We start from the raw sequence: 20,989 nt of genomic DNA, 5'->3' as shown, positions 1-20,989 counted from the left end.
GGGATAGATACAAGTAAGGCAGCCAACTCCTGTACTCCAACCAATTGATCACAATTAAGGTTAAGTCATCAAGCAGGTGCTCCTGCTTTAAGTAACTTGCTTCCACCTGTCTTCCCACCTTCTTTTTCTTTAACTAAGGTTGTAAAGATATCAGTTTAATTTTGTGTTAGATAAGGCAAGCTATTCCCAATGTCACATATGCTTTCAAAAACAGAAGCGTGTTTTACATTCAAGATACAGCTATTGAAAACAACTTATGTAACTCGACTGATTTTTGAGACATAAAGCCCTGCTCTTGCAGGTTTTTAAAACCCCCTTTTGCTTGGGTTGTCCATGGGTTGAGACTGGACCATGGCGCACCTCATATCCTGCAGCATTTTCTCTTTCCGAAGTCAGAGCTAAAGGGGGATTTTAAGAGTAATAAGTGAGAAACTATCGTGGAAAGAGTATAATGTAACCAAGTATAAGAAAAACATTGAAAAGTAACAGTTAAACCTCTTGTGGTTGGGAAAGAAGAACAGATCCTTTGCGACAGCCATACATACTTTAAAGACCCCTTTTGGAAGTTTTACTGAGTGGAAAAAAAACCTCTAACATTTAAGACCAGTAATTCACCGAGCAATATGCTTAGCAGAGGCTGTGGAGGTTTGCAGTGAAAGAAGGAGGAGGTTCATGATAATATATTTTGTAAATCAAGGCCAAATCAAATGCATTGAGCTTCAGCAGCTGTGCCAATTAAATCTCATTCAATTTGCTGAACAAGAACATTAACATTAATCACTTTGGCAAATTTCTTAGAATATTTCGTGTCACTGAGTAGTTAAGTGATTTTGTGCTTGTTTAGTGCAGAATAACATTCTGTGAGGGAATATCATCAGTCACTGAGCAACAGTGGGATGCTTTAGGAGCACTCTGTGGTTCTTAGCAATGTTTCTGTAGTAGTCCTTTGCCTCCTAGAGGCTTTTTCAAAGGTATCCAATAGATTTTGTTATTTTTTAACCGCAGATATTCTCTGCCGTTGCACAGCACCCTCAGCACAGCCAAAGAACAAGATTCCAGCCAGAGCAGAGTCAATTTTGCCATCTGAAGCTTCCACAGCCATGTCCCATCTCAAACTCACACCATCACTGCAGCTCAGGGCACAAGGGCACGGGGAATTCCTCTTTGGCCTTATTTATTCATTTGGGCCTACAAACAAACAGGTTCATCTTTGATCAGGTGTTCAGGTTTCCATAGCTGAGGTTGTTCCCTGCCCCACCTTTGATTCCAGTTCCACGTGACTCAGGTACCAAATTATACATCTCTGCTGCAGAAGAGGCACATCTCACCCTGAGTTATTGCTACATGTGTGATATCCAACAACAAAGAGAGGAGCTGCTTCTCTGACCTTGTAACCCCACTGGGTGAGTTTTCCCCGTCTTTTCTTTCCTCTCTGCTGTCCCCTTTCCTGCCCTCACTGCAAAGCTACTTACCCTTCTGAGGTGAATGTGGCAAGGTGGCAGCTACTGCTATATGTTTCTGCCCTGTCAAGGGTGAAATGTGGGGTGGAAAACATGCTAAAAGATGAAAATATAAGATGTAAAAAGAAACAATAATAGCAGAAAAAAAATCAGGCCACAAAATCAAGGTAGTGAGATTTCTCCTTGGACCGCCAAGGCTTTTCTTCAGCTGCAGGTTCCTAGACTTACAGATTTATCAGTTTAAACATGAATAAAAAGGAGCCAGCTGTGCAAGAGAAAAGTCATTTTGAAATTAAATAAGGAATAATTGCAAAGTCCCCCAGCTGCACAGAGCAACCCACAATATGTCATTCATTATCTGTGTATCAGGTAATTAAATTTCAGGATCCCACTTGGTAAATTTGTGTCGTACATTGGTATTAACAGATGAGGAGCTTTTCTTCAGCTGCAGGTTCCTAGACTTACAGATTTATCAGTTTAAACATGAATAAAAAGGAGCCAGCTGTGCAAGAGAAAAGTCATTTTGAAATTAAATAAGGAATAATTGCAAAGTCCCCCAGCTGCACAGAGCAACCCACAATATGTCATTCATTATCTGTGTATCAGGTAATTAAATTTCAGGATCCCACTTGGTAAATTTGATGTCATACATTGGTATTAACAGATGAGGGAGGCACAAGGAGCATTTCTGGAAAACCAGAGAGCTCAGTGAAGTGGTTTGTGAGCATAAGGCAAAATGAGTGGGGTGACTTGGTTAATGTGTTACTTTATGGTGTTAAGAAATATTGAGCCTTAGGTGGTAAACTCTCATTTTTCATGTTTTCTCTCTTCCCAACTGCATTCATTAAAAGGTTCTGTCTTCTGCCAACAATGCCCTCAACCAAGGGCTTTCCCACCCCCAAGAGAAATGCTTTTAACTTCCCTTGGAAAAGGAGCAGAACAGAGTCTGGGACAGCATCAGAGCTTGGCATCAGGGCAACATCTCAGTATCATCACATGCGAGTGCCACTACCCCACACCAAGGGGCAGAGTAACCCCCAGGGTCGGTACCTGCTGTAATTAAAGAGGGGACAAATAAAGCCATGTGGAGTGATGAGATTGTTCCTCATTGTCAGAAACCAATGAAGTCAAAACAGACCCAGAAAAGTTTAATTACTCCAGTTTTTATTCAAATTAAATGATGGGGAACTACAGTGTGATTTTCTTTCATACTATAAATACATCAGTGAAGAATGTATCTTGAGACGTTCGTTGCACTGGACAAGACAGCTGTCAAGAGAATTTCTTTGCAAAGTCCTTTGTCCTCCACACTCATGCAAAAAAATCTTTAATTTAAAAAATGAGCTTAAACAATCAGCCAACTTGTTACAGTATACTGTCAGCTACTGAACCAACAAAGTCTGGTTTAAAAAACCAAAACAATTTCACAACCAGGTAAATTATTTCACAATCATTCATTACTCTTAAGGGCCTTTTATACATAAAATATACAAATTAAAATTATCAATATTTATTTATTGTCACTGTAAAGGAAAATAATTTATAAACCCATAAACAAAGATAAGGGCAGATGAAAAAAAGTGAATGAGCCCATATTCAGACCATAATGTCTTGCACACTCCCAAACACTGCAGCTTTGAGCAACAAATTATGCTCACATGAAAGTGATTTTTGGGCATGATATGGGCGAAGGGGGCAACTGCTTTGATAATATATTAATAATGAATCCCAAAGGTTAAGACCGAGCTGCATTCATCTGTTGAACCATCACAATTAGCATGATGAACAGCATTTATCTGTTGAATCATCACATTAGCTTGATGAACAGGTATCACACCTTGCTGGATATTAAGGATTTTGGTCTCCAAACAATACAAACAAGAGAACAGTATTGAGCTTTCATGGCGGTGACATGCAAACGCTGCCAAGTGTATTTATGGTAATTACTTGTTGTACACATCCATAAAAAGACATTGTTTGGATAAACTGAATGAACTGAAAATTGATTTTAATCACCCCCAATTTATCTATTAGGCACCAGTGGAAAAGATGGACTTTATTCAAACATGTTTAAACAACAGATTGCTTGAGGCAAATCTACCCTGCATTGCCAGCCCAGCAGGGTGGGCAGCACATGTGATGCTATTGGGGTTGGGGCACATCCTGGGGTGTGCAAGAGCAAAGCCCCCTTTGGGAAACACGTGGCCAGAGTCCCCCAGGGGGTCAAGCACAGGGTAACCCCTAAAAGAGATGACAACAGAAGGAGCTGAGGAAAGTGTTCATACTCACAAAGGACCAACGTGAGGAAGAAGCCTGGGCTCGGTCTGTAAAGCTTTTACTGAAACTCCTGCAATAATTTGTCTGATTTTGGTGACCTGCGGGTTTGTGCCCAGACTGTACCTCTGTCTTCAATAAGCTCATGCAGGAGCCAAGAAACAGAACCACCAAGTGACAGCTTGTTCCCCAAACTGCCCAGGAACCAAACTCATGGCACAAGAAAATTAAATGAGGGTATTGAAATTGTAAAATAACCAATAATCTAAGAGCCTAGTGGTGACTGAGGTAATGAGTTCAAATTTATCTCATAATGTGGAGCCCAATGCTGTCCTTCTAACATTAAAACCAAAACAAGAGCTATCCCAAATCCTTATTACAACTTGGCATTTCTTGTGCAGAGAACATACAGAGTCATACCTACACCACAGCCAGCGAAAACTGCACTGGAGTGCACGAATTAGATCCAGAATTTAACAGAAATGTCATTGAAGACCATAAAAAGCAATCCAAAAATTATTTTAAATTGTCTTATAAAAATATTTACAGTAAAAGTTGTTAGTGCTAATGCTACGTTTTCAGTCCTAGAAAAAGGCAATCTGTAAAGGATCTGGCTCAGGTGCTCAGAATGAACAATACAAACACGAAACCACACACCAAAGACAAATTCCAAGAGCATTTGGGGGTGGGGGTACAGCTGGTTCATCACATGTTACGGTTGTTATTATTGCATAGCTGGAAACGAGGTCACTTGACTTGCATAACACTGCAACGTTTGGGAAGGAAGGGAAGAAACAAAGGTGTCATTTGCCATCGAGGAGAACTGGCTGCAGCTGGGAACAGCATCCCTGGCAAGGGCTATGAGTCCTAGTCCTGTCCAGCAAGCCACAGGTCTGGGCCAGCACTGGGCAGAAATGCCATTTTACAAGAGCAGAAAACCACCAAAACCTGTTTTCCTTACAAGCAAGGAAGGTTTATGAATAGATGGATAGCAGGGGATAAAATTATCCCACCTCCAGGTACACTCATTTTTCACATCTGACAAACACAGTAAATTGCAACCTAGCACCTCTCTAGTAGTACCTACCAATTTTTATCTCCAGCCCACATAAACTCATAGTCTCTGGATAATATTTGCCTTTTCTCCAGTGAAGCCAGAGGTGTGAGAATGTTGGCTGGGGACTGTCCCCAGCCATTGAGCTGTAGTTGGGCTGTACAGTAGCTCATATAGTAGTTTATTTAGCTTTATGTCTATACCAAACCTAACAAGAGCCACATGTGCCCAAATGCTTGTCCAGCCTTGTCCAGGCACCTCAGCCTAACACGAGATGCTACCTCGGACCAAAATGCTTTGTCTGCCCCATTTTATCCTTTATTCGCAGGCTGCATGGGAAGCAGCTTTTGGGCCAGTGAATTTGAGTCTGTCCCAACTGAGGCCACATCACCTTCCTTATGCCACCATAAAGGTGCATCTCAGGACCCTGATCCAAAGGCAGCTGCAGTCAGGGAAACACTCCTGCTGGGAGACATTCCTACTGGGATACATTCCTACCAGGGTACGTTCCTACCAGCCTCAATGGCTTTTACAGTAAGCAACACCTCAGAGGAGAGCAGCATGTCACACTATTATTTTGGCACATTTCACAGCAGATTGTAAAACCCAAAGCAAAAAGTTTAAGGGGTATTATGGAAAAGACTAATTTTTTGTTAATTACTATTTTCAAGACCTCTGAGGTCACATACAGTGGAAGGGTAGACATAAAGAGTAATAATGCCTTTTCTGTAGACAGTTTGCCCTGTTTTGTAAAAGCAAGAACATCGAAAGAAGAGTGGGAGCTACCTCACATTGCCCATGAAGGCCAGCCCCTCTACAGGGCAGTGACACAACACAGGCAGGGGCTGTTTCCCCCACAGTGAACAGGCACCCATCTTACAAGGACTGTGTCAACTCAAACAGCAAAGATTACATATTTATAGAAGTACCCACTCCTCTACAAAAGCAGCACAAGATGCTGTAGCTTAGATCCCTCTGAAATAAATTTTTAAGTGTTTTTCTTTTCTACTGTCAAAAGTCACACAGAGCAGCTCTGTGGAGACAGAAACCAGCATAACAACACTGGACAGCTGCCCACAACGAAAAGCCTCAGCTGATCTACAAGGAGATAACAACAACAACAAAAAAATCAAACAAGAAAAAGAGTAGAGAAAATATTTTTCTTCACTAGCTCCCTTTGGCTGGGGAGCTTCTGGGAGCTCACCCCTGTATGCAGAAGCATGTCAGAGCTCATAGGGAGATACAAAAAGGTATTTCAAAGTCAAAAGTCTTCTTAAACAGAAAACTTTAAGGATTTGGTACATAAGCAAGACAGGTCCCTTACATCTGTATCTAGATTTGTGTATTTTGAATAATCTTGTACGTTCTTCATACTAACAGAGGAATGCTTCCAGTAAGGGCAAGAATAAAATAGCAATTACAGTGACAGTGATTAGTTAATCTCCATGTTCTGGAAGCATTAAAACACTGCAGGTATTTTACTTGGCTCATTAATCCCTGCTTGGGTGACAGAGGGCTCTCGCTGTATGGAATGTCTCTACATTAATGGCACCATAAGGTATTTTTTAACATCTAAATGCTCTATTATGAAATGGCATTGAAATGCTGGACAGAGCTAGAACTGAAGCTTTCAGCACAGCTGAAACGTGTGGGTTGGGAACATTTTCTATTCAAGGAACATCTGTTTCACAGGAGCAATAAACCCCGTGGGAGCAGCATGTGTTGCGTGGGGCTGTGAAGTTTTGTGTGGCTCAGGTGCTGAGACTTCAGCCCCAGGGAAGGCACAGCACACAGCATTCATGGCAAGTAGAAAAACCACATGGTGTTTATTTCCACAAGCATTTCAGGGATACATACAGCAGTCCAGTGGCATATACAAACGTATGACTGAGACAGCGTCACACTCGAGCCAGACCACCCTGTTCCAGTCCATTTCTGCTGTTTTTCTCTGTTGGAACTCAGAAGTTTCCACTGCCAGTATTAAAGTCCACCCTCCAGGCACAGTAAGTAGTTCAACCAACAATGTGCATGGAGCATCAGTAGCGAAGAAATCCAGAAACGTTCATTTTTACTCACATGCCCAAACGTAGCAGTTTTGTTTCACACAAGAAATTCCATGCCTGCAGTCCAAGCACAGTGTTTATCTCAGGACACATGCCATCGAGAAGAACAGTTGATTGCACCACAGATAACAAGCAACACCTCGTGTCTAGCATGGAACATGTCCCCAGAGGGATTTTCACTTGGCTATGCAATCCACTGCAGAGTGGATGATGCTCGCAACGTATCACTTGTCATGCTAAGACATTAACAGCAATGAGATGGGTCAAGTCAGAGGTCAGTCATCTTCCCAACACCACCTAGCTGGATCCACTTCACTTCTGCTCCTCACATTGGCTTGACCTTGTGTCACAAGGGTTTATGAATCACAGCCACACCTGTTGTAAGAACAGACAGACACAGTTATGGTAGGAACATCTCCTGGGTTGCCATGTGGCTACAATCATCCTGCAAAGCCAAAGGCCAGCAATGCGGGAAGTGTCTACCACTTCTGTGAAAGTTTCTTCTACTGAAATCAGCATAAAACATACCAAAAAAGTAAAATTAAAGCTTCAGGGGACACAGCCCTCCAGTTCATGGATGACCCCACTGCTGCCCATCTCCCTGCCTGTTTACCTGCGTAACTCCTCCCTGTGCTCATGCTGGTTGGCAACAATGTCCACTTGTCAGTGCTGGGGTTGTAGTATTCCACCGAGGCCAAATTGCAGGAACCATCATCACCTCCCACCACGTAGAGGAGACCATTCACTGCACACACACCTCAAAGCAGAGCACAGATGGTAAGACATGGGATAACTCATCCCCCACAGCACGCTGCTGCCACATTCTGATTCACTCCCAAGTAGATCCCTCATCTCCCACTTTTATCACTTACAACACTGATCACATCCACCATGAGCACATGAACTGCATTAAAAACCACACACAGACAACTGAGCCAACCACCACAGAAAGGCTTATCGTGCTTACCTGCATTTCTTCTACACATGTTCATGTCTGCTACTTGCTTCCAGGTGTTTGTCCCTGGGTCGTAGACTTCGACGCTTTTCCTCACCAAGGGCCCGTCATGGCCCCCAGTGGCGTAGAGCAGCCCGCTGAGCACACCGACACCTGCCGAGCACAGCCAGGTCAGACACAGCACAGGGACAGGGCTGCATGTCCCTGTTCTCCTACTGGGCATGGCTTTGGCCTCTCCAAGGCACTTCCAAAAACATGGGCCACTTGTGCATCAAGATCACCAGGCACGTGGTCAACTCTGCACCCACCCATCCCATGGCACTACAGCAGCCTGCACAGTAATGCCTGGCACATGTCCCCTCTCAGGAAGCTGTCAGGCTATCCAAGATCAGCAGTCTAGTCCCATGACAGTCCTCTGCCTTTATTCCATCTCTTTGGATTGACTTGCTCCCTGCCTCCCATCCCACCTTGTTTCCATCTGCCAGGACCCTCTGCTTTTAGCCTGATTCCCCCTTTCAGGACTTCTACTTTTGGTTTTCCTGCTGCCATTGTGCCACATGACTTCATCCCTTGGGTGATCTTCCTCTCCTCAACAACTTACAGCTCCAGCTCTTGAAGCTGCCACTTGGTTCCTCTCCTCCCACTCCCACCCACAAAACCTGGCAGCACTTAGCACAGACAAGGTGCCTCCAATGCTACCTTCTCAGCCATTTTTGAAGGTCCCTGGCTGAATCTCTGTGAATGACAGCGATCTTAAAGCTCCTTCTGCCTAATATTAAGTAAATTAATTAAAATGTTCACCAATCCATGAGAGTTAAAACTTCCAGCAACATATCTTCGTTAATAGATTCAAAGGCCTCTACTAAAATTAACAAGGTGGGATGTTAGTAAAACAGAAACAGATCTGAATCACATCATTTCAACCATGGGCATTAACCAGTGTGCAGGGAGGAGAGGGGCCCTGCCAGCCTGATAGCAACAGGTTTTTGACTCACAGGGATCTTTCCTGTTTGGGAAAGGAGAGGACAGGAACAGCTGCTGAGCCAGAGAACAGGCACCACCCAGGCTCAGCAGCTCCATCAGGAACACCCTCATCTGGGGACAGGCCTACCACTGTCATCTCTCCCTTCTCCAGATTATCTTAGCTTGCTACTGCTGGGTTTGGTTTTGGCCAACCATCTCTCACTGTACCAAGACATGCTGAAATCTTAATATGACATTGGGGTTCATGGTTTACCTCTGGCAAACAGATAATTAATCTCTAATGGCCACAAATATCCACCTTACTGGGCCACATCCTTGGTCTGGTTGAAGTACTCCAACGTCCACAACTTGGGAAGAGCAGAACACATCCAAACGTGAGTCCTGGCTCCTGAGCTGTGCCAGGTGTCTCCCAGCTCACTGGGAAATGGAAAGTCACTTAACTGCATCTGAGCCCAGCAGACTGGGTGTGCAGCACCTCTGCATTTGACTGTACTCAGCTGTTAATAAAAAGTTTATACTTTTAAGAAATAATTTAATTAGTAAACTAATTTAAACAAGTAAGAGAGTAAAAGAGTCAGAAACACTCTCAAGCTTTTTCACATGAAACTGCCTCCTCGTGCAGTGAGACAGACAGGGCACACAGGGACAGGCCATCCCTGCCAGGAGGTAAAGGGAACCCTCCAGCTGGTTCAGCAAACCCTGGGAGTGTTCAAAAATGTACAGATGTGGCACTTGGGGATGTGGTTTAGCCGTGAACATGGCAGTGGTGGGTTAACAGTTGGACCTGATGATCTTAAACATCTTTTCCAATCTAAAAAATTTTATGATTATACAAAACCTGGGCAGCACCTGCACATCCCCACAGCCCCAGCGTCTGGATCAGGGTGGCTCCAGGGACTTGGGCACACCTGTCCTCACCCCCACTAGATGTCAGCATGGGGACGGCAGCGCCGAGCACAGTGTCATTTCTGCAGCTGCACGGCAGATTGTGCTGCAGCACCACTGGTGGCCCAGTGGCTCTGGGCAGTCCCCTCCAGTGCCTGCTGGAGGGGCATCTGGGGGACAACCAGAGCCTGAGGAGCTCAGCTTTCAAGTGGGGAATAGAAAACTGCAAAGAAATTTGGCAGGGGAGTACAAGCATTCCTAACAAAGGACTTGCTGCATGGAGAAACACTTGTAAAGCAGCACTCAGAGCAGAGTGTTTCCAACAAGGACAACTCACTAAAATCCATCTCACTACAGGCACAAACTTCTTGCTGTTGCAACACACGGCCAACAATAGGAGATACTCATTCTGCTCCCCTGGAAGGCTGCACTGGGCTAGGTTTAAGCATCAAGCAGATACTACAAACCTCTTCAACAGAACTCAAACCAACAGTGTGTCCATATTTGCCTCACCTGGAGCTGCAGAAAAAATACTGGAGTGAGGAAAGAAAGACAGGGTGTAGAGAGCAGGCTCAAACTGCCCAGCTCAAAAGGGAACTCCCACCACAGCTTAACCTGCAGGGTCATTTCAGCCCCAAAGAGCAGCCCCCAGGCTTGGCTGCCTGTGGGTAACTGCACAATTTAACATCGGGGAGGACACAATTTAACATTGGCGAGTCACACACTGAGCATTAGGACCAACAGTGACAAATTCCCATTCACCTGAAGATGATTTTAAATGCAATGGATAAGAGCTCTTATCTGTTTCAGAGAGGAACAGTCACAGAGAAGACAAATTGCTACCTGGCCCAAGATCATGTAGGAAATTAGAAACCATCAAGACTAGAATCTAATCCTTTTACAACAGGTTCTTTCCTCTAATCCTCCAGATCACCAACTCTTGCCAACAAAAAATAAACTAAAAGCTAGCTAAGCGGGGGCTATCTGAGATGAATTTTATTATCCTACACGTCACTCAACATGCAGATGTGGTTTGTGTTGCAAAGCACCCACTGGATGCTTGCAGTAAGATCCAAAATGAAAATTCATCTGAGACCCCCCAGTGATAGGAGAGAGGAAGGTGCAGCTTGGCTTTCCCATGCCCAGCTGCGTCTGCAGCTGGCGATTTGGAAAGAGAACTCTTTGCTTACAAGTGAGATGCATCTGTTAGTAGGGCTACTTAGAGATACTGAACATTATTTCATTAATCCAGAAATTAATCTCAATTTGGCAGATTTTGTCAAAGTCAGGAGAGCTGCTGAGAGCTTCCAAGCCATTTTGTTTTTACCCCTCACAGGAAGGGGGGCAAGTAAGAGGCTGCACTTGCAAGCCCAGCAATGCCAAATCCCGCTTTTGCATCCTGTCTGTGAGCAGAGAAGGTGGTGCCCATCCCGAGCAGCCGTGGGAGCCGGTACCTGCCCCGCTGCGCCGCGTGCTCATGTCAGCCACGTAGGTCCACTCGTTGGTGGCGGGGTTGTACTGCTCCACCGTGCTAAGGCACTGCCGCGACGCTCCGTCATAGCCCCCCACGGCATAGAGCTTCCCTGGAACAGACACAGACACAGCTCACATTGCAATCAGCCCAGGGGGCACGGATCCTGCATGAGGGCAGCTCTAGGGACACACCTAAACCTGCTGGGATGTCTGGGGAAAAGCCTAGCGAAGCAATCTGGAGTGGCCTCACAGACAGGAGGGACTGTTTGTAAAGCTGTTGAACTGTCAGTAACACAAGGATACAACACAACAGCTTAATCAGAAGTCAATGGCCCAGAGAGTTTTCCAACTTATTTGTTGGGCCAGGAGAAGAGGGAATATCAAAGCGTGTTCTGCTGATGGAGGGTTTCCCCCATTCAAGTGTGCTGTCAAAGGCTGTCACTGCACATTAATTACAGCATCACATGAGCAATAAATATGAAACAGCCTCTTACAATAATAAAACACCTGCAAAGAAACCTAGACCTGATTTTGAAGAACTTGGGCCAAATCCAAACCCAGCAATGCTGTAAGCACAGCTGAGGCCAGCCTGGTCACTCGTGCCCAGTGATGACAGCACAGGAGACAGACCATGTAGTGTTGTGAGGGTCTCTGGGATATCTGACCCTCCCTGCCTCAACTCACTGAAAGCTGATTAACACACACTTACTGAGACCAGAGAAACACAATCAGGTATCATGGGACTGCATCACACATGAAACAAGGCTGATGCTCTACCGTGTCCTCTGTTCCCAAACCTGCCTGATACTCTTCCCTTGTCCCCCTGTATCATCTACCAGCTTGTTTTGCATTTAGGCAGTAAACTCTCTGGGGAGAAAGAGATTCTTCTTACTAAAGCAGCTAGCACAGGGCATTCTGGTTCATGTCCAGGTCTCCTAGATGCTACAATAAACAACTATTAATAAAGCTCAACAAATATGTAGAAAAATTCTAACCTAAATTTTTGTACAAAACCCAGAAATAATATCAACTCTCAATCCATGACAGCAGAGCCTGACCATGAATGAGCTGTGCAATTCTTTGCATGCAAGAGTCCCACCAGCAGTTATCTTCAGCCTCAGACTTTTGCATCCTCCTGTTTCTGGATGTTTGCAAGGCTCCAAGAACAGGCTGGCTCTTCTTTTTCTCCCTCAGGCCCACTCATGGCCTTCTTCTACATCTTCCGGTCTCTATGAACATTTCAAACTCTTATTTGTGCTGTTGGTCCTGCCTGGTATTTGTCAATGATTCAGGCAAGAGTGCCAGTCCAAGCAAGACAGGATCAATTTCCCCAGCTGGCATCAATTATTAGGTATTTTCAGTATTCACAGACATCAAATCAATTTTTGTCACATTCAGATGAACCCTGTACATTAACTGCAGGCTGCAGTTTGTTTCATACACCTGTATGATCAGATCTTGTCCCCATCACATGCCTTCATTATTTTTATCATGGACTCCAACATATGCAACACTTATTTGTGCTTTCAAACAAAGCAAAGGAAAAGAATTTAGTGAGTCTCCAGTAGAAAATCCATCCATAGAAATGCATCTCTCAGGTCCATATTTAGTATCTTTCCTGCATTCAAGCCACTTGAGCAAATTCCAATGACTGACAGCAGACCAGCATTTCCCAAGCATGGGCCAATTCTGAAGGAGATGCTACTTAACTATGCAAATTTAAGTTAATGACCACTATTAATTCTAACTTTGTCTCCCTTCTTCTTCTCACATAAACACACTTCGTGTACATTAACATATTCCATGTATTTCCCACTCAACAGGTCAAACCAAATCACTGTAAAGCATTGTTTATACCATTTATAGTAAGGCTCATGCCAACACTGCACTAATTGGAAAGCGCTACACCATGCTAAGGACAAGTTCAAATAAAGCCTTTCACTTGCTTCAGAATAGATTTTTTAAAGGAAGAAATGGTTCCTACTTAAACATTTCATTCTCCTGAATCCAAACCAAGCGGCTCAGTTCCAGCTCCCTGAAGTTTGGTGCTGACACAGAGGTGCCAGCAGCTGCCACCATCCCCCCAGGCCTCCCACCTTGCTGAGCTGCTGCAGCACCAGCCTTTGCTGTCGTCAGCCCCTGCTCATTTCGGAACCACAGCAGAGTGTGCTGTGCCTGATGTCAATAAACACAGGTTTTAGTATTCCTGCCAAACCACCAGCTTGGGGCTGTGGGACGAGCTCTGCTCCTGTTTCTCTGGCTGAGCAGATTTTCCATGATGGGTATTCCATCCACGCAGTGTCTGCCGGCAGCAACAGCATCCACTGCACAACAGCGCTGGCTTTCACCAGCCAGAAGCAGCCCAGGAAGAATTTGGATTCAAAGAAACCTGCACACACCTAATTGCACTCACAGGAGGCAGGGGCTTGTCTGATACAGGTTTGAGGCTCTTGGAAAGCTACACATGATTTTTCACCAAGATAAAGAGGAGAATGGAAAAAGTTGCAGCAATTACATCATATAAAATCCATCTTTCCCAACTGGTCTAAGGAACAGTTCTTGCCATTCCCTCCTACTGCACTTAGCCATTCAGGCTTCTGTTTGACACAGTAACATTTGCTTGGTGGAAATGGCTGCTATTTTCTTACCCTCCACAACTCCAACTCCAACACTGCTTCTTCTTGTGTTCATGGGAGCCACAAAAAACCACTCATTGGTTTTATAGCTATAGGCCTCAACTGATGCCAGACCTAGTTAAAAAGGGGATACACAGGTTTTCTAATTAAAAAAAAAGAGAAGAAAAAAAGATTGGTGTTGCACTTTCATCTGCCTTCCACCTCCTCCCAAGCCCGTAATTCCCACCATGCTCCTGCAATCCCACTCCCTAATCCCTTGCCTTTCAGGCTGGGAGCAGCATGTCAATGCCACTTCTTCAGTGGCTGGAAAAACTGTTACCCCACCACCCCCACCCCGGGACTGCTGCCTCTCCAATGTGCTGAGGACACCGAAGTGAGCAGAGTCCAAATTCCAAGCCCAAAAGCCCCACGTCCTTTCAAGCATTATAAAATGTCCATGCAAAGGTTTAAAAATTCCCCCAGACCCTGCTGCAATAGTTAGTTCAGGGCTTAAACAAGTGGCAAAGCTTTACAGCAGAGGCAGAGGTGTGAATCTAAACACGCAGCTATGCCAAGATAAATCCCAGGCACACACACCCTGTAAGATGCCTTGCTAGTATTTTATTCATGTTGCTATGAAAAATTTAACTGAAACAAGGAAAAATCCCTTTTTAGCCCAGAAAACAGCATAATCATTCAAAGAATGAGGCTGAAAGAACTGTATCACTGCAGAAAATAACAAGGGTGAGATTCTGTGCAATTACTGACGGGTCAGAACATGCACGTGGGTAGTTACAACACGTGCCAAACCCCATTCCTGGCTCCTTCTCTACAGAACCATAGAGGAAGGGCACAGGAACCTCTCTAAAGCTCTGCAATCTCTGCAGGGCCCCTGAAAACACTTTTTTTCGGGTCAGGCACTGCCTATTTTTTGCCCAGTCACCTACCAGTGCTGCCATCAAAGCCGCCCACTGCGTACAGGAGGTCATTGAGCACAGCGGCGCCCAGAGTGCTGCGTCTCTCCTGCATGCTGGCTATGGATGTCCACTGGTCCTTCACGCCGTCGTACACGTCCACCGTGCGCACCCGCAGCGACCCGTTAAAGCCCCCGACAGCATAGACATTGCCAGCCATGAACACCACACCTGAGAGAACAGGAGAGGGTCTTTATAGCAAACAGTTTGGGAAGCGAGTAGGATCTGTCTAGATCCTGCTCACCTGCAGGCTGTGAAAGGCAGCTGGGAAGAGCAGAACACGGGCAAGGCCTTGGCATTTTCTACAGGTTAACAGTGTTGAAGTCAAGCATGATAAAACACACGTGTCATATGGGAGGTGAAATGCACATAAAAACATGGCAGCATAAGGCACAGATGGAGTTCACACCTAAATGAGTAATTCCATGAGCCAGAGGGAACACCAAATGGTGAGCCACATTCACAACCCTGTCAGATGTTTTCAGAGGAACACTCCCAACTTAAAGATCTTCTCTCCATCACCCACTCCTCGGCACCAAGAGGGACTGACTCAGCACCTTTGGATTTTTCACTAGGAAGCCAGCAAGAAAAACTGGACCCCTGTGGGCTGCCAAGACAGCAAGTGGGGAGGAGGAGGGGAAACACTGATGGAGAAACAGCCAGGAGAGAGAGATGATGAAGGGAGACAGCAGCTGTGGAGAGCTGACACGCAGGAGCAACCCCACCAGAGAGTAGAAAATCCACCTGAAGGGGAAGAGAAAGATGTCTGTACGGAAAAGAAGAGGAAGGAATGGCAAAAATAAAGAGCTGCTTGAGGCCAGGGACATAGAGGAAGGCTAAAGGGAGGACTAAGGACAACCACCCCGTGTTGAAGAGCTGCATTAGGAAAAGAAGGTTGCAGCAAAAGTTCCCGTTACCTGCTCTGCATCTCCGCGAGGGAAGCTCAGCAACCTGATCCCACCGCTCCTCCTCAAAATCATAGCACTCCACACTGCGAATGGCTTTGGGCGCCTGCCCACCCACCACAATCATCACCTGCAGAGGGAAGAGAAGAGCTAGAAAACCTCAGACATGACCCTGGGCAGCTGCTCTCTGCAAAGGAACCATCACCACAGCCTGCTCAAGAGCAGCTGCCAAAACGTGCTGCGGGCCAGCTAGAAGCCTCTGCAGGGACATTTATTTCAGGTAACTATATTTCAAGGGGGAAAAATTTATCTCCAATTTAATGCATGCTAAATATGGCCACCCCATTTACCCTTCCTCACTGTGTCCAAGGTGGGCAACTTGCCCAATTTCCCCTTGAAATACAAAACCTTTTGGCACCACAGCATACACAAGACTCACTGCAAAAGTATTTTTAAGTTAAGAAGATTCCAGCATAATTTCCACTGGCAGCCCACTGTTTAGTCATTATCTCCACGGTGGTGCTAAAAATAATCAATGCCACTTAGCAAATAAAACGTGACAGCTGTGGTGCCACCTGTGGGGAAGGCGACACTCAGGGAAATCACCAGAACTGTTCCGAACCGGGGGGGGGGGGTCTGGGCTGCTGAAGGAGGTGATTTATCAGCTTCATTAAGGCTTTTGGCTGCCACAGGTATTGAAGCAAATTCAGGAATTAAACTCTGAATTCCTTACAGGTTGAATAAGGGGCAACCGCAGGAGCACAAGACCCCCTCTGCTGGGTCAGGCTAGGGGTTCATCCAGCCCCAGACTCCACTCCCAGCAACAGCAAGGGGTGGACATTGGTGGGAAAGTGAGAAGACCAGAAGACCTGGACAGCATGCAGTGTGGTCCTTCCCAAATCTGCCCTATCTGCTGCCAGAAGATAAACTCCCCACGGCCATGGATGTCAGCAGCCTGCAGCTCTGCACTCGAGGGTGCCCACTGCTCTGAGCCCCAGCTGGGCACTGCGAACCAACACCTGCACAGGCAGCCAGCCCCCAAAACACCTGCACTGACAAGCAGCTGGACCTGCACTTTGTTCAGCACACATTTCATTCAACCTTCCACAGCCACCAAGAGGGAGGATTTGCTGCCCTTATCACAGCAAATCAGCCGGACAAACATTACCCAAGACAATCTGACTTTTACAAGGCCAAGGAGCTAGAAACAAGATACGGGGCTTCAAATATAGATAAAGAGTAAATGGAAAACTGGCTTTAGCCTCTGCAAGGCAGCTGGGAGTAGCTGAGGAGATAAGATCATCACTTGAGGTCACTTGTGTAACAAACTCAACTCCAAGCAGAGTTGCTTTAAAAGTAGAGTGCTAGACAGCAACTTAAAGAATTTGAAGAGCATGGAAATAGTGGCCTGCTTGATCTACGAAGATGAGAACATGATACTAGAAACCAAATTGAGTCTAAATTAACAGTCTGACTACTGGTTGTGTAACAGTCTCCCACAGCAACCTGCAGGGCTTCACACGATTACAGAATTAAGGGATTTCACAGCAGACAATAATCCCTCATCAGCGGGACCAACAGGCCAGATGAAAGTTTCTCTCTCTGTAACAGGATTGCTGAAAGATCATCACCTTTTTCCCTTTCTTCACAGTTCAAAAGAAGGGAGGAGAAACCTGCAGAAGATTTGGGTTTGTACTCATAGGTCATGCTATAAAAGATGTTGAGAAGCTCTGAACTCACTGGTTTGCTGTTCCTTTTATCCCTAACTACTTCAGTCCTTGAATAAGGGCCATGTCAGCCCTTCATGATAACCCCAAAGCTGTGTTCTACCAACTTCATCTCAGCCAACAGCAGGCAGGAAGGACACTGACACACGCTGCCACATGCTGCAAAACCATGATTTCTCAATGGACAGTCCAGTATCCAAATATCAGAAACAGCACAGATCTCATACACATGCCACAAATCAATCTCATTATCATTTGTGCTTGGAAGAATAACACACTGTGGTTTTGATGTCTTAGAATCTCCAAATGCTTACTAACAACTTCAGCAGCAGTCTGTTGAGAGACATTGTGCCAAACTGTGTTTATCTCTGGGGCACAGGGAAAAGTTCCTGTGGTCATTTTTTTCTCCACTAATAAAGTGGTGGCTGGAGCATCACACGCCTGTGGGATAAATATGGGGAGTAACAAGGATTATTTATTCAGTTGCTGCTTTGAGTCTATTGAAATTCACTTCAGACTTCCTGCCCATGGGGCTGGGTGCTGTTGTTTCCTGCTTTCCTGGCTTCTGATTATGGATACAGGAAACAAAGAGACACCTACTGTGACCCTCCTCAGCAGGGCTCCACAACTCTTACCAGCCAGCAACAACCTCAGCCAGCCCTCCCAACACTCCAGCAGCTGCCTGCAGCCACCCCATGGGTCAGAGAGCCACCAAACCACTTGTGGCTGACAAAATGTTTCAAGAGCAAAGATATTCCTTCCCCTAAGGGTTTATCTAAGTTTATCCAACTTAATTATGTTTCCTTGCTGGGCACAGGCAATGCCAGAGGAGGGAGTAAAACACTTCAAAGCACAATCACTGAGTTAGTAAAAGTAACACGGCAAGTTCTTGAGCTCCTGTAAAAGACTGAAAATGCCACCAGGAACAGGGGGTGAGGTGACACAAAGTGATGAGCTCAGCTTACCTTTGGCAAGCTAACAGGAGTCCTTGGCTTTGTCCTGGGATTCTTTATCAGTTGCCTTTGATCCAGAGGAAGCAAATGATATTTCATGGCCTCGATAAGGAAGTCTTTACAGGTGTTGTTATTCTTGATCAAAGCTTCTTCTTCGACTGTCTGAGAACATGCACACACAACAAAGATCATTTAAACTGGCACGGGTCACAAGGAGCTTTGTGGAAAGAACATGCAACCTGGAATTTCCCCTTCAAAGTACCAGCATTAAAAAAAAATATATATGCAGGAGACAGACTTCCAACTCTTTCCAAAGAAACACACGCAGTAACATCCAAGCTTCTCACTGTTTTCCAAGATCACTCACAAGAAGTGAGTCTTTTTTCACCCTCTGCCAAACACTGGATTCAGCAGAGAATTCACCAGGACTGGATACAAAATAAGTAATTTCTTTTATCTGAGTCAGAATTTTTAAGGACAGGCAATATCTGTTATTTCATCAGATGAAAGAAAAGGAAAAAAAATATCATGGGCTCATCTTGGGAATACCAATTTCATGCCAATTGTACTGACTTTTTTAGACACATGATAAAAGCATAGTAGTCAAAGAGCCCATATGCCAACCCCTTCTCTGGGAATTCTCAGCTCATTATCTAGGCCCAGATCCCAGGAATTAATTTATGAAGAACAATCTCCAAGTCAGACTGAGTCAGAGAGTGTCTCCCCTGCCAGCCACACAGACCCACATGTATGCACACCACACATCTTAAGCTAAAATTACCACACGTGATGTGTTTCCATTATGTTGTTTTACCTGTGCATGAGATAAAAAAGCTGCACAAGCTTGTAACATCACCAGCTTGGTATTTCTGGGGTGGAAAATCACAAGATATTAACTTATCATTTTTTTTTAATCAATGTTTCCCCTAGAGGGGCAGGAGCTCTGCTCTCAGCATTGCCTGGCAGAGCACAGGTCCCATTTACAAGAAGGTTTCTGAAGCACGCATTGATTTCAGAGTCCACTCAGTTTTTGCCTTTATTCTTCTGTTTACAGACTCAGCAACAGACCAAATTACCCATCTCACAAAGAAACAGCCAAGCCACTGATTAAGGAGCAACCAGCAGCTTAAGTGCAAGTATTAATGACTTCTTTGCAGACTAACCTGTACCAGGTAATCTCTGGGCAAAAGGGGCAGGCGAACATGCTCCATCAGCTTAGCCATGTGCTCTAAGCGAGATTCCTTCTCATAATTTATCCAAGAGATAACTGCTTCAAAGACCTACACAGATAAAGTACAATTAAATGGGGAAGAAAGAACTGCCTTCCACAGTCACCCACCCAAAATCAGAAGCATGGTGATTTTAGAGCACCGAAGGAAGGGGGTGCAAGATCTCTATCAAGCAGATGAAAAAGTTGTGACTGCACAGAGCACAAGCAGCACTGTAGCAGAGAGCTGAGCTGACTATGCATGTTAACAAGCAACTTCACATCTAGATGTGCTGTATCACTCCCAGAGCTAAGTGCGTGCCCAGAACAATCATATACCTCTTGGACATTAGCACTGGAAGGCAGCCAGGAAACTTAATGAGCCTGCTGACATTTGCACTGGACATTATTCATGAAATCAACCACAACAATTACTCCTGATAACAGAGATCTCCCTCCTCCAGGAGCCTTTTGGCCACACAAAGTCACTATGCTCATATTTAACCACTGCACCAGTTCCACCAGCCCCCAGAAACCAGGAAGTCTTGAGGACAAGGTTCCCACACACACGGGACAAGCCCTGCCTGCAGCCATGGAGCCTCTGCACTGCGTGCATTTCACTGCTAAAAATACTCAGATACTCCAGCTGGGAAACAAAGGCACACCAGGCTTCTGGCCTGAACCAAAATCTAGTTTTACTTCCAGATCCAACTGGTTGAGATAAGCATCCAGAGCTGGAGTCCGTGACGAAGTGCTCACAAACAGCCCCATGGGCAGAGCCCTCGCGACGCACAGGCGCGGGAGAAGCGTCCTATGCGGGCTCCTGTATGAATATGCATGTGCTTATATAACTGTGAGCCTCACTCACAAAAGAAAGGCCTAAAAACGTCACCAGGAGTGGGAAAGGCTTCCTGAAACCCCCAGCAAGGCAGGAAGAGGGGCTGATGCAGTCTCAGATGCTGCACAGCAGGATCTGGATCACTGCAGTGGAGCTTCCCCACAAAAAGAGAATTAAATTCTGACACATAACTCACATCTACAGGCAACACTCCCCAAGCTCTCTCACTGCCCAGTTACCCAGGGGTGCTGAGCAGAGGCCCTGTCTGTCCTGTGCTTCCCCCCAAAAGCATCCCTGACCCTTCCCTCCAGCATACCAGGCAAGTGCCCTTGGTTTCAGCTTCCTTCCGGGGTCACCAAATGGTCAGGACAATTTGCACAGATAATTATTTCTTTCTTTCCATCCCTCCCATCACTCCCCAAGAAACCATTTTGTTTGGTCCAAGGTCACTAATTTGACAAAATCAACCAAAAATGAGGGCCCCATCTTTCCATCTTGAATTGTTGATGGTAAATGTATTTGCAGGAGGCCTTGGCAGACATCCTGCCATGAAGGAGATGCAGAGCAGAAAGGGGGTTTTTCCTCTTAGGCTAAACTATATACTTTTAAAATGCAGTAAAGC

At 45.4% G+C, this 20,989-nt stretch overlaps 1 protein-coding gene and 1 long non-coding RNA gene across 4 annotated transcripts in view; one reads left to right on the top strand and one right to left on the bottom strand.

Moving 5' to 3' along the window:
* Nucleotides 1–1,327: 1,327 nt before the first annotated feature.
* LOC108446415 lies at nucleotides 1,328–2,800 on the top strand. Its single transcript, XR_001861572.1, has 2 exons — nucleotides 1,328–1,403; nucleotides 2,312–2,800. It is a non-coding gene; the product is annotated as an uncharacterized LOC108446415 (long non-coding RNA).
* The window catches only part of KLHL3 (kelch like family member 3), a 43,503-nt gene continuing 25,121 nt past the window's right edge, over nucleotides 2,608–20,989 (bottom strand). For 2 of the 3 annotated variants that reach the window (XM_008632633.2, XM_017732961.1), the window contains 9 exons: nucleotides 19,486–19,602; nucleotides 18,335–18,484; nucleotides 15,655–15,772; nucleotides 14,711–14,908; nucleotides 13,797–13,898; nucleotides 11,130–11,258; nucleotides 7,819–7,959; nucleotides 7,465–7,608; nucleotides 2,608–7,226 (listed from right to left, as the gene is read on the bottom strand). In XM_008632633.2, coding sequence (XP_008630855.1) covers nucleotides 7,198–7,226; nucleotides 7,465–7,608; nucleotides 7,819–7,959; nucleotides 11,130–11,258; nucleotides 13,797–13,898; nucleotides 14,711–14,908; nucleotides 15,655–15,772; nucleotides 18,335–18,484; nucleotides 19,486–19,602 — 1,128 coding nt within the window. In that variant the 3' untranslated portion in view covers nucleotides 2,608–7,197. The remainder of the gene's footprint in view (nucleotides 7,227–7,464; nucleotides 7,609–7,818; nucleotides 7,960–11,129; nucleotides 11,259–13,796; nucleotides 13,899–14,710; nucleotides 14,909–15,654; nucleotides 15,773–18,334; nucleotides 18,485–19,485; nucleotides 19,603–20,989) is intronic. The other variant, XM_017732960.1, reaches the window with a different exon arrangement.

The sequence above is a fragment of the Corvus brachyrhynchos genome, unplaced genomic scaffold (genome assembly GCF_000691975.1).
Source record: "Corvus brachyrhynchos isolate BGI_N302 unplaced genomic scaffold, ASM69197v1 scaffold54, whole genome shotgun sequence".
Classification (NCBI taxonomy): Eukaryota; Metazoa; Chordata; class Aves; order Passeriformes; family Corvidae; genus Corvus; species Corvus brachyrhynchos.
This window is presented reverse-complemented; position numbering and strand designations above follow the sequence as displayed.